At 48.4% G+C, this 12,655-nt stretch overlaps 1 protein-coding gene across 2 annotated transcripts in view; it reads right to left on the bottom strand.

The window, feature by feature from the left end:
• The window catches only part of MYO5B (myosin VB), a 353,322-nt gene extending 349,867 nt beyond the window's left edge, over window positions 1-3,455 (bottom strand). The window contains exon 1 of one of the 2 annotated variants that reach the window (XM_059039745.2): window positions 3,104-3,455. In XM_059039745.2, the coding sequence (XP_058895728.1) occupies window positions 3,104-3,130 (27 nt within the window). In that variant the 5' untranslated portion in view covers window positions 3,131-3,455. The remainder of the gene's footprint in view (window positions 1-3,103) is intronic. The other variant, XM_059039744.2, reaches the window with a different exon arrangement.
• Between the last annotated feature and the right edge of the window lie 9,200 nt (window positions 3,456-12,655).

The following is a 12,655-nucleotide window of genomic DNA, read 5'->3' as shown; positions in this document are numbered from 1 at the left end:
CAAGAAGAAGTACACTGGAGGACTTCCCTTGTGGTCCAGTGGATAGGACTCCATGCTCCCAATACAGGGAGCCCAGGTTCGATCTCTGGTTAGGGAACTAAGATCCCACATACCACAATGAAGAGCCCGCATGCCACAACAAAGACCCAGTGCAGCCAAAATAAATAATTTTTTAAAAGACGAAAAAGTATTCTCAAGGTATATGCCCAGTAGTGGGATTGCTGGTTCTTATGGTAGTTCTATTTGTAGTTTTTTAAGGAACCTCCATACTGTTCTCCATAGTGGCTGTATCAATTTACATTCCCACCAGCAGTGCAAGAGGGTTCCCTTTTCTCCACACCCTATCCAGCATGTATTGTTTCTAGAGTTTTTGATGATGGCCAATCTGACCGGTGTGAGATGATATCTCATTGTACTTTTTTTTTTTTTTTTTTTTGCAGTACGTGGGCCTCTCACTGTGGTGGCCTCTCCCATTGCGGAGCACAGGCCTCCGGACGCGCAGGCTCAGCGGCCATGGCTCACGGGCCCAGCCGCTCCGCGGCATGTGGGATCTTCCCGGACCGGGGCACGAACCCGCGTCCCCTGCATCGGCAGGCGGACTCTCAACCACTGCGCCACCAGGGAAGCCCCTCATTGTAGTTTTGATTTGCATTTCTCTAATGATTAACGATGTTGAGCATTCTTTCATGTGTTTGTTGGCAATCTGTATCATCAACAGATGAATGTTTAAAGAAGATGTGGCACATATATACAATGGAATATTACTCAGCCATAAAAAGAAATGAAACTGAGTTATTTGTAATGAGGTGGACAGATCTGGAGTCTGTCGTACAGAGTGAAGTAAGTCAGAAGGAGAAAAACAAATACCGTATGCTAACATATATATATATGGACTCTAAGAAAAAAAATGTCATGAAGAGATTAGTGGTAGGACGGAAATAAAACACAGACCTACTAGAGCATGGACTTGAGGATATGGGGAGGGGGAAGGGTAAGCTGTGACGAAGTGAGAGAGTGGCAGGGACATATATACACTACCAAATGTAAATCAGATAGCTAGTGGGAAGCTGCCACATAGCACAGGGAGATCGCCTCTGTGCTTTGTGACCACCTAGAGGGGTGGGATAGGGAGGGTGGGAGAGAGGGTGATGCAGAGGGAAGAGATATGGGAACATATGTATATGTATAACTGATTCACTTTGTTGTAAAAGAGAAACTAACACACTACTGTAAAACAGTTATACTCCAATAAAGATGTTAAAAAATAAATAAATAAATAAAACAAAGGAAAAAAAAGACGAAAAAGTACACTGAAACTTTAGCTCAGACTCCCACTAACTCATCATTCCTAATAATTAACATGCAGTATACTCATTTCTAACTAAAAATCAAATTGAGTGTTTTCCCTGAAAGTTGTCTTTAAAAGCAAACCAGTGTTCTTGTTTTTCAAAATCAGGGATCCAAAAATTAAGGGTTTCTTCAATTGTCCATTAGCTTCATATAATACAGCAATTAGCTACTGTCTGATAAAATACTTTATGATATATTGCAGGTATACTGCGTGTGCACTCAGTACACTTTGTGCACTTTAGTGTGACAAAGCTCCCCTGCCTCGCTGGTTTCCAGCCTCCCGTCAGGGAAACAACTTCGAGGGCTCCTCCCAAGACTCCCACAGGTAAACGGGATAGGGTGCTCTTCCAAAGCCAGAAACGCCACAGTTTTCACCCCTGGCTCGAACCTCACATCCAGGGGACCTGGTGGGGGCGGAGCAGGTGCACCAGGTTATGGCTACCCCGCCCCCAGCCAGGTTACACCCTCCACTGCCACCTCGCGTCTTCCCGCCTCGGTCCTGTCCCCTTCCGGGAGGAGGAAGGGATTCGAAAATTCCTCAAACGAAAAGGGGTGGCCAGCCCACCCAGCTGAAGGGCTCCTCCACGCGCGGGGGCAGCTCTGAGCAGTCGCCAGGTGAGGATGCGGAAGTAGCTCTTCCTCCCCCGCCCAGACCTCTTGGCCCGGGCCCAAGTCCTGGGAATCACACACCCACAACCCACGCGAGCACCGCGCACCCCTCTGCAAACGAAGAGGTGGGCACGAAGCACTGTCAAACGTGTCCCGGCCACAGAGAAGAAAAACCGGCGGACGAGGTGTCCGGACATCCAAAACTTATTTTCTTTTAAAGGGGGGAGGGGTAGCTTAAAGGCCCATCACCCCCTCAACCGCCCCTCAATGCCAAGTTGAAACCCGAGAGGGCCCGGGCGGCTGCAGCTCGGCTGTGGGCGCTTGGGGAAGCGGTGGCTAGTCTCTAACTTTAATCACAGCAATTGCTGCGGAAGCGGGGAGTCCTGCGGCCGCACCTGTTCCCGACTCTAAGGAAGGAGCCCTGCGCATCCATTCTGACCTTGAGGACACCCTGGAAATCCACACTCCACCCCCGAGTCAGCATTACTCCGACCCCCTCCCGCAATGACTGAAGCCCACCGAGTGCCCGCCTCAAAATGCCCACCCGCGGCAAAGTAGGAATGCGCTTCCCTGGGCTCTCTCCAGATCCCTCGAGCATCCTTTACCCACTGCTTACCCACCCAAAAGCCGCCGCGGCCCTCACAGCAGGTTGAGCCCCCTTCTCTCCCCACCCACAAATTGAGGAATACTCCACCCCCAAGTTCAGGGTTCCCCCTCGTTGGCACTCGAGAGGGTCGCCCTCGGGAGCTCACGCTGCAGAGCACCGAGGTGGGGTCCACGAGCAGGCGACCACCGCGGGGGGCGGTCCCCGCGCCCTAGGCTCCGAGCTGGCGGGGACACCCCCTCAGTTCGGGGACCTCAGCCGGACGGAGCCGGGACGAGGCCAGCGACGGCAGAGCGTCGGGGAGCGGGGGACAGCCCTGGCCGGGGCGGGAGCCGCGGGCGGTCACCGCGGGGCGCTCCCGGAACAGCCAAACTTTCCCCGCCACCCGAAGTTCGGGGCGCGGAGGCGGCAATGAGGGGGAGCCTGAGAGGCGTTCCCCGCCGCTCCCAACCCCACGGAGCCGCAGGAGAAGGCGCCCCGGAGAGCCGCCCGCCCCGCAGCCCTCACCCGTACCCCGGGCCCGGCGCGGCCCGCACTCACCTGGCTGTAGAGCTCGCTGACCGACATGACCCCCGCGGGCCGGGCCGAGCCCGGACGCCGTGGCCAGTGGGCGGCCCTTGCTTGTGTCCCGGGGGCGGCAGGTCCCGGCTCCTCACGGCCCCGGCGGCTCTCAGTCCACGGCCGGCCCGTCTGGCGCCATATTCCCGGGCTGCCCGAGAGTTTCTCGGTTCTTTTCTCTCTTCCCCGACCTGCCCCGCCGGCTTCCTGGAGGCGCCGCGGCCGACTCGCTCTCGGCCGGCGCGACCTTTACTCCCGCGGCGGCGGCGGCGGCGCAGCGGCGGCCGGGCAGGAGTGACGGGCGGGCGGGGGAGAGGCCGCGCGCGCCGCTCCCCGCTCAGGTATGGGAGGCGGCGCGGGAAGAAGAGGGCGGGCGCGCGTCCTAGGTGGCTGCCGGTGCGCCGCCGCCGCCGCCGCCTTTGAGCCCTGAGGGGGCCGGGCCGGCCGCGCCTCCCGCGCCCCCAGCTGCAGCGGAGTCCTCCCGGCCAGGGGCGGGGCCGCGCGAGGAGCGGGCGCCGTCCGCCCCCTGCTGGACGCCGGGCGCTCGCGGGACAGGTGCGCGCCGGGTGCCGACACCTGCCGCGCGGCGCCCCCTCTCTGCGCAGACTGCACTCAGGGAGGCTGGGCGGGGACCCATTGGAGACCAGAAAAAAAGAAGAGGAGGCACCAGAGAAGGGAGAAGAGGAATAAAAAGGAGAGATGCCTGCGGCCGAAAGGCTCCATACATTTTTCTCTGGGTTTTACATGGGCATTAACATTTTCATTATTAAAATTCAGTTATGCGTAGACTGTTACTAAGGCGTTTTGGATATACTAAAGATTGTCTCCGCCAAACAGCTCCCTGCGCTGAAATCCTGATCAGAACGTGGGAGTCGTCACTCCTCCACTTTGCGGGTTTCACCCACAGCTTCCAGCTAGGCTCCTGGCCGCCCGCATCAGAGAACTGTTTGCCTTTCTGGGAAGCCTCACATTTTCTCCCCTCTCTCTCACGCACACTCTCAATCCGTCTGCCGCTTCCCATCTCATTTACTTTTGTCGCTTCTGCCAGTGACGCTTGGCAGCTTCACTCCCTCTTCCACTTCCAACAACAAGTAGACATTTCAGCCAAAAAGGAAAATAATTGGCAGGAGTCAGTAAAGGGAGAGCAGGAGCTGTAGGAGGAGACAGGGTCTTTTGAGGTGGCATTTGTACCTGAATGAGGGATGGCCTCTGAGAGTGGTTCTCAATCGGAGCATCCATCTCTACAGTTGTCCCGGATCTCCACTCCCTGCAAGGTGATTCTTAGACTCATCCCATTTAAGACCTTCCCACTTGGAAGGTAGGATCCCCATTTAACCCACCTGCCGCCCTTCTCAACCATGCCTCCTCAGTGAGAATCACCTGGGGAGCTTTAACAGTTCCAAGGAAGGGACCCCCCCACTCTGAGGAACTCCAATTCACTGGTGAAGGGTGGGACCCCAGTATCTGATTTTTTTAAGTTCCTCCATAACTCTAAAGGATTGTGCTGCCAGTGTTGACAAATGCAGTGACCAAAGCTTGGGCAACTCTTCTTGGACCTCAAAGGGAGCTCTTCATATCACTGGCAAGAGCAGAAAGGATTCCATCATGTCTATCTCCCTCAAAAATCTGTCTGCATAGTTTCCTTCCCTATATTCTGATAATTCTTGAAGTGTGGCCCCCAGGGCCATCAGCATCAGCTGGGAACTTTTTAGAAAGACAAAAATATGGGGCCTCACTGCAGACCTACTCAATCAGAAGGGCTGGGGGTGGGGCTCAGCACGGGGTGTCTTCACACCTCCTGGGGGATTCTTCCCTCTCAAACTAAGAAAGACTCCTCGCTAAGGCTCAACCCGCACCTCAGTTCCAGATTCCCTTGCCTTCACCACCGTGCTCCATCATGGTCCCATCTCTCCACCAGCAACTCTCTCTCCCAGCGGGCTCTTGACTTTTCCTCTGTTCTCCTTTCCGGCTAAATTGTTGAAGTGGTAGCTTTTACTGCCCAGGCCCACGAAATTCACTGGTTCTCACTTTCTGCACATTGGAATCACTTTTACAAAGACAAATGCCTGGCTCCCACTCCCAGAAATTCTGATTTAATTTGTCTGGGATGCTGCCTGGGCAAAGGGAGTTGTAAGAGTTTTCAGGTGGTTGTAATGACAGTCAAGGTCAAGAGTCGCTGCTTTAATTCCTTCCTAAGCCGCTCCCTCTCAGCCCCATCCTATTGAAATTGCTTTCTCCCTCTGAAGCACGGGGTGGTAACTGACTCTCCCCACATTGTTGCCCTGCCCTGTCCTCTGATTTTTTCTCCTCTTGTTTTCCCAGCCTCGCTAACCACACCTTCTTCTTTCTCTTCCTGGTTCCTGAGTAAAACTGTGTCCTATTTCCCAGATCTCACCTTTCTTCTCAGCCATGCCCCCTATCTCACCTCTTACTGCAATGTTAACTCTCAAATCCAATTCTAACCTTTAGACCCACCTTTCCACCTGCCAGAGAGACAATGTTAGCGATCCCGCTAGGCCCTCGGACAAACCTGCGACTTGTGTTACCATCCTTTCTTCCCACCCCCAACCCAGTTCCAACTTTCTGGCTTCCATCATACCTGGCACAAATTAAAAGCTGAATTCATGCTCACTGAGCTAAATCACATCCTTGAGGAGTATATTACTCTTGGCCAGAGCTTTGTGGATTTCTAACCCCACAATCAGAGATGGGCTTTCCCTCCTTTGAATAATAATAAAGACATTTGAAAACTTACTTTGTGCCAGGAAACTTGCCAAGTGCTTTACTTCTGTGATCTTGTCTGAGCCTCAGAGCAACCCTTTAAAGGAGGTTTGGACGTTAACTCTGTTCTACAGATGAGCAAAGTGAGGCTGGGGGTTGGGGGGAGAGATGTTCTAGGTCAGAGAGCCAGTGTTCAACCCAGCTCTATCCCACTCTAGAGCCTAAGCACTTGCCAGTGGTTCCTAAACGTTAGTGGGTATCAGGATGAAGGGGATGCCAGGGGATGCTATTCCAGTTGGTCCACATGTGGACCACGAGTCCTCATGTTTAATAAGTACCCCAGGTGGTATAGAGCTCATCCTTTAAGAAACACTGCTCTGTGCTCCATGGCGTCTCAAAGTAAAGAGAAGACATCCATTGGGAGTGCCTTGGTCTCCTTCCTCCTCCTCCTTCCTGATGGGGCTTTCCATCATATACAAATGAGGAAGAACTTTGAACTTCCGAAGCATTCATCTGCACTTAAAAAGCTCCCCTCACTGTGCCCTGTGTTATGTGTGTGCTAATATCCCTGGCTCCTCCTCAACGCTAGGCTCTCAGGGCCTTGAAGGCAGGAACCACACCTGATCCATATTTGTATCCTCTGCACGTCCTAACACAATGCCTTGCACAGAATAGAACTCAAGAAATAGTAGGTGAATTGTGTGTTGGCTGGACCTAATGATTTGCTTATAGCAAATAAAACATAGCAAAGGTGATGCTGGGACATCACTTCCATGATTAGGTTATATGACTGTGACTTTTGTCTTGCTGGAATTTTCTCTGGCTCTTTTCATATGCTTGCTCTGATGAAACAAGCTGACATATTGTGAGCTGCCCTATGGAGCGACCCATGTGGCAAGAAACTAAGGGTGGCCTCAGACCCTCGAGAAACTGAATTCTCCTAATAGCTAAGTGAGTGAGCTTGGAAGCAGATTCTGCCCCAGTCAAGTCTTCAGACTCGACTTGAAGAACCACAGCCCCAGCTGACACTTTGAGGACAGCCACGTGATACACCCAGAAGCAGAGGATCCAGAAAAGCTGTGTCTAAATTAAACTGTGAGATAATAAATGTGTGTTGTTTGAAGCCACTAAGTTTGGGGGTAATTTGTTATGCAGCAATAGATGACTAATAAAATCACATACAAAAAGCGTCCTGTGATGATTGACTCACTAGCAAGAACTTCAACCTAGCAATTGCTCTCCTGCCCTTCATGGTAGGCTGGTTTCCCCAAATGCATCTTCAAACTGGGGTTTGTGGTCCACTGGTGTATGCCAAGACTTTTCAAGGAGTTGTTAGTCCGTAGTTTGTTTTAAGAAAATCAATTTCCAGATCCTAAGTGTCCATATCTAGTGGCAACTCTAAACACGGCTTTGCCAGAAAACAAGCCTGAGTTGGGGGGCTCATCTCAGATGGCCCTTCTCACTTCTCCTCCCACTTTGCAGAAGAAAACACATTTCTCAGTCCTCCTGAATAGTAGGGTGGTGCTTTCCTTGGGAAGCAAAAGCCTTCGGGGCACCAAACAAAGGACAATTGGAAAACTTCCTTGTTGAGAGTGAGTGACTGATGAAGGGACCATACATTCTGTTCAGGTTAGGTGGTTCCAATTCTGTTATCAACAAAATTGAAGGAGGAACTAAGCCATTGTCACCTGACAGTTTATTAAAGATAACCTTTTGCTGGATCACCATGTGATTTCTGGCAACTCAGAAGCAATTCAAAGAATTAAGGGACCCTGTTCTAACAAAACTTTCTTTACCATCTACTTTTTTGTGTAAGCAAATATATAACACTTATGTCTATAACAAAAATACAAATAGATTTTTGAAATTGTATAATAATGGCATTTGTGATCATTTCAGAATAATTTTAATACTTGACCACGGCAAATTTTTAAAATATATTAAGTTATATACATATTTTTGTTATAGATAAGTATTATATGGTGGTTATTAAAGGAGTTTCTAGCATTAAAAATGTAGGATAAAATTCTGTGGGGAAAGTGGAACAGAATTCCAGGCTCAAGGGAAAAAATGAATGATTTAAAGAATTTGTGTGGTTTTTAAATGGGCAGTGGAAGGTATCAAATTGTTATGGCAGTTAGAGTCCATTGGGTTCACTTGATATGTTTTATTTTAAGCTGACAATATTTATGATATGCCAGAAATTACATATTTTCCAACTATTTAAACTTACTAAAAATGTTAGTTATTAATCTAAAAATGTGTGATGACATACATGGTTTTTCAAAATTCCTTTAGAGAATTTGAGAACAAGAAAGTCTGAAGCCCATGGAGAGAAGGGCATCTGCTTCCACAACCTCCCAAATTAGATCTTTATTAGAAATTCAGGATTTAAAATGGTGTTCAGAGCCTGACACTGTGGAACACTTTCACCTTTGCAGTGCATTCAGTGGTCACCTCCGAGTCCCTCTTAGGGCGAAGCAGACTTATTTTTCACCTGTTCTGAGTTAGCACTCGGCCTGTGTGCAGATTCAAGCCATGACTTCTGTCACTGTTTGTCAGGAAGAGACAGTGACACAGACCCCAGCCTGGATTTCCCACCGGCTACTCCTCTGTGGGATGCAGGTAGGGGGTGATGAGGGCGGAAGCTGTGACACACGAGGATGGTTGAGGACCACTGGGTTGGTTTGATTTGGGTAAGAAAAGACTCTGGGAGCTGAGGACTGGTGAGAGATTCTCGGACATCAAAACTATTTTCAAACACTTGAAAATCTGTCACGTGAAAGAGGGATTAATTAGGCTGGGTCTGGTTACTGGAGGCCAGACCACAGGGAGGAAGTGTCTGGGTGATAGATATTGCACAACCATGAAGAACAACTTCTAATAAAGACTGTCTAAGAGAGGCATCTCATGGAAAAGTGAGTGCTGTCCCCGGGGGAATTCAAGCAGAGGCTGGATTATCGCTGCCAAGGATGCTGTAGATTCTGCCACTGGGTGGGGGTGAGCTGCACCACCCCTGGGAGTCAGTGGCTGTGCCCTGGTGGCTGCCCTCCATACACCTGGCTCACGACATCAAACAAAGTTTAGACCTGTTGTCACGGAGCAAAGCTTGCTCCGTGGGAAGGTTTGATAGCAATGCTTTACAACTCAGTAAGACCAAAAGTCCTGTGCTCCCTTTAGGGGGGTTTCATTTAAAGCTTGACTTTAATCCTAAGTGGAATGAAAGGCTTTGCTTCCTACTGGGCATCCTGACTCTGCTGCAAAAGGGTTGGGTTCTTTTCTTGGGGGAAGTGGGAGAGAAAAGAGTGGAGTTTACACTTTCCCAGAGCCTCCAAAACCTCTGGTCAGGGAAGCTCTTCCAAGACCCAAGGGCTATTGAGTAAATAACTGTAACGACCCTCCCACTCCCTCCCCCCCCACCCGCCTCCAGGATGGAGTGACCGATCTATTGGAGTTTGGATGGAGAGAAAACGGGAGAAAAATGAGGTGGTGTGGCTCTGAGTAAACACAATGTAACCACCTGCATGCCCACAGGCTATAAACCTCCCCTAACGTAACCCTGAGACCCTAGTCCTCCAATCACTGCCCATCTCACTGTCACTTGCTCTCATAAGCAGCTGCAGGATCCCTTTCCGGATTATTCCCAGGGACATGTATAGTTTAGCCCTAGCATCTTGCGCCCTCTTCTGGACACTTTTCCCAATGGCTAGTTTTATTTTTGCTTTTTCTCTCATTCTCAATATTCCATAATGTTCTTATCTTCCAAAGTCATAACTGGAAGAGCCTTAAAGAGATCAATATCCAACCTTCTCATTTTACAAATGAAAAAACTGAGGCTCCCAGAGGAGACAGACCTGCCCAAAGTGACACTGCTGATTGGTGGCTGAGCTGCTCTTGGCCTGGACATTTCTGGGAAGAACTAGCAAGCGGATAGGGGTTCATGAGTCCTGCTTGAGTAGTAGAGAATTTCACTCACAATCTCTACCCACTTGCCTTGCTCACAAAGTATATCCTTCACCCCCTCTCGCCCGTTAATAAAATTGAACCATTAAACGGAGATCTCACTGTGGGGCTCAAGTTTCTGTCCGATTCCAGATGAGACTTTCTCCTGTTCTGAGATTGAGAGGGAATCAGAACCAGAGGGTGGGCTGAGGATAGATCTCAGGGCTTGTATTAATTACACAACACTGTAAATTAATAAAAACTGCTTGGAATATGCTGTCTGCTTCCAAATCCTACCCATCCTTAAAGAACATGATTCTTGGGCTTGGCTACACACTAGAATCACCTAGGAATCACTTCAAAAGGGCTGATCCCTGTATCTCGTCCCAGAATCTCCAGCTGAGGTCTTTACACTCCCAGGTAATTCTAAAGCAGAGCTACTAAACCTCTGCTTTTGGTCTTACCCCCAGTCCCACCTTCTCCATGAAGCCTTCCTCCACTGCATGGATACACTGTATATGTTTCTATTCTATTTGGTACCTGGGATTGACAATATCTTTAATATACTTTGAAATGCTTCAGTACATGTACTTATTTTGCATTTTAATTCTAGGGGTAGCCAGATAATATGCTATCAAGAATTTACATTGCAGGCTTTGGTCAGCTGGCATATCAGAAAAAGCCACAGCCTACAGATTCTTCTGCTATCCATACCTGAATCAATAACCAAGTCTTGGCTAATTCGCACAGCAATGTCCAAATGAGTTGTTACAGGTGATCTCCCAGGAGCTGATCAAGGACCAGTCCTTTTTTTGGAATGTGTAGGGTTTGAGCACCCCAAGCCTGCTGACTTAACCCTTTACTATAACAATCCCCTAAACAGAATATACTCTTTTACTTCATCCGGTTTTAATGAAGCAAACGTATCACTAATAGTTTCAAAATCTACCTCTGGAAAAAAAATGAACCATTAAAGAAATACATTAAAACACGCATCTAGGGACACACATTTTTCCTTTGGCCTCAGGCTCTAATCTGGCCCAGCCCAGCACTGTCAGACCTTTATTTAAGATTTTGAAATTTCATTCCTCATGGATTTTTGGCATGAATTTTGATTTTTACAAATATTATTTATCATGATTACTGAGTTTTTGGTGCCCCTTAAGTTTTGCACCCAAGGCTAGTGCCTCACTCACCACGCCCTAGTCCTGGTCCCCCAACAATCAAGGCTGTTGCTTCTCATTTTTCTTCCTTTCTTTTTTTTTTGCATCCATATTCCATTGATTTTAATACTTTTTCATCACATTATAGAATTATAAGACTAGGATATAATGGGCAAACTTTTATAGTAGCATAGAAAGTCTACTGTTTCTTCTTTTTCTTTTTTTATATTCATTTTTTAAAAAATTTATTTTATATTGGAGTATAGTTGATTAACAATGTTATGTTAGTTTCAGGTGTACAGCAAAGTGATTCAGTTATACATATACATGTATCTATTCTTTTTCAAATTCTTTTCCCATTTAGGTTATTACAGAATATTGAGCAGAGTTCCCTGTGCTATACAGTAGGTCCTTGTTGGTTATCTATTTTAAATGTCGTTGCTTCTCATTTTTCTAACCTCAAATAACACCGAATCTGAAAGGCTTCCCTCATCACCCAGCCTATGATAGCACCCTCCCATTTCGTTTAATCACTTCACACTCTGAAATTGCCTTATTTGTATTCTTATTATTTTCTGTCTATCTTTACCTCCCAACCAATATAAGCTCCGTAAAAGCAGAAACCGTGTCCATCTTATTCACTGCTAAACTCCCAGACTTCAGAAGAGTGTCCCTCGCATAGTAGATGCTCAATAAATGTTAGTTGCTTTGAGCCTCTGCCTGGGGACTGAAGCATTTTTGTCAGGGTGGACACAAAAAGCGGGCACCCAGGTGAGGTTCTCTCTATTATGACTGCCAAGCTGCCCTCTGTGGCTTGGGGAGGGGGGGCGTCCAGTGGCTGAAAGGACCCACAGAGACAAATCCAGATGGAACATTAGACTCGAAGGAAGCCTCTAGCTATTTTCCAATTTTACCAGTTTAACAAGAGCTGTTTACAGAGCACAGACAAGTTGCACTCCTGTCAGAGTGCAGAAAACACCTTGCATATTCAAACTTCACATCATTCAAATTAGCTACATGTATACTCTCCAGCTTTGCAGAAAACACCTCTTTCCCACCACCTCTGAGCTTATTAAGAGATACTTTGGTCTGTCCTGGGAAAATGATTCATCCTTTTCTGATGATGATTTGTGTTTCTAGGCACCTCCTATTAAAATACAAACCTCTAAAGGAAAAGGCAGGAACAAGTCATCAGATGTGAATGTTTGCATTTTAATGCCTGTGGTTCTGAGTCTTGTGCTGATTTCTGGCTCTTGCCTGGTCATCACCGCCATTCTTTCCGGACCCAGAGTCCTCATGGGGTGTGACCCCATCCTTCTCCTTCTGGCCTCCTGCTTGCCTCTGCACGCTTCCTAACGCACAAATCACTCTTTCTGTCCCCTAGATCTGCCCGTGCACAGTCCTCTGACGACTTCCTGTCTCACTCAAGGTACCAGCCAGGGTCCTTCTCGCAGTGGCCTTGGCTCTGCTCCCTCCTGCTCCGCTCCAGCTGCCTGCCCAGGCAAACCTCACAGCCAGTCCCCCTTGGCTGCCTTTTCCATCTCCATGGTTTTCACCCCCTCACCTCCTCAGGGCTTCTCCCAGGAGGTCTTCCTGTCTGCTTCGTTTAAACCTGCACATCCCCTTGTCATTTCATATCCCGCCCCCCCCTTTATTTTTCTCTATGCCATTATCACAGTAGAGCATATTATATTTTTTCCATATTTAT

The sequence above is a fragment of the Kogia breviceps genome, chromosome 15 (genome assembly GCF_026419965.1).
Source record: "Kogia breviceps isolate mKogBre1 chromosome 15, mKogBre1 haplotype 1, whole genome shotgun sequence".
Taxonomy (NCBI): domain Eukaryota; kingdom Metazoa; phylum Chordata; class Mammalia; order Artiodactyla; family Physeteridae; genus Kogia; species Kogia breviceps.
Note: the sequence above shows the minus strand (reverse complement) of the source record. Positions and strands in the feature narration are given on the sequence as shown.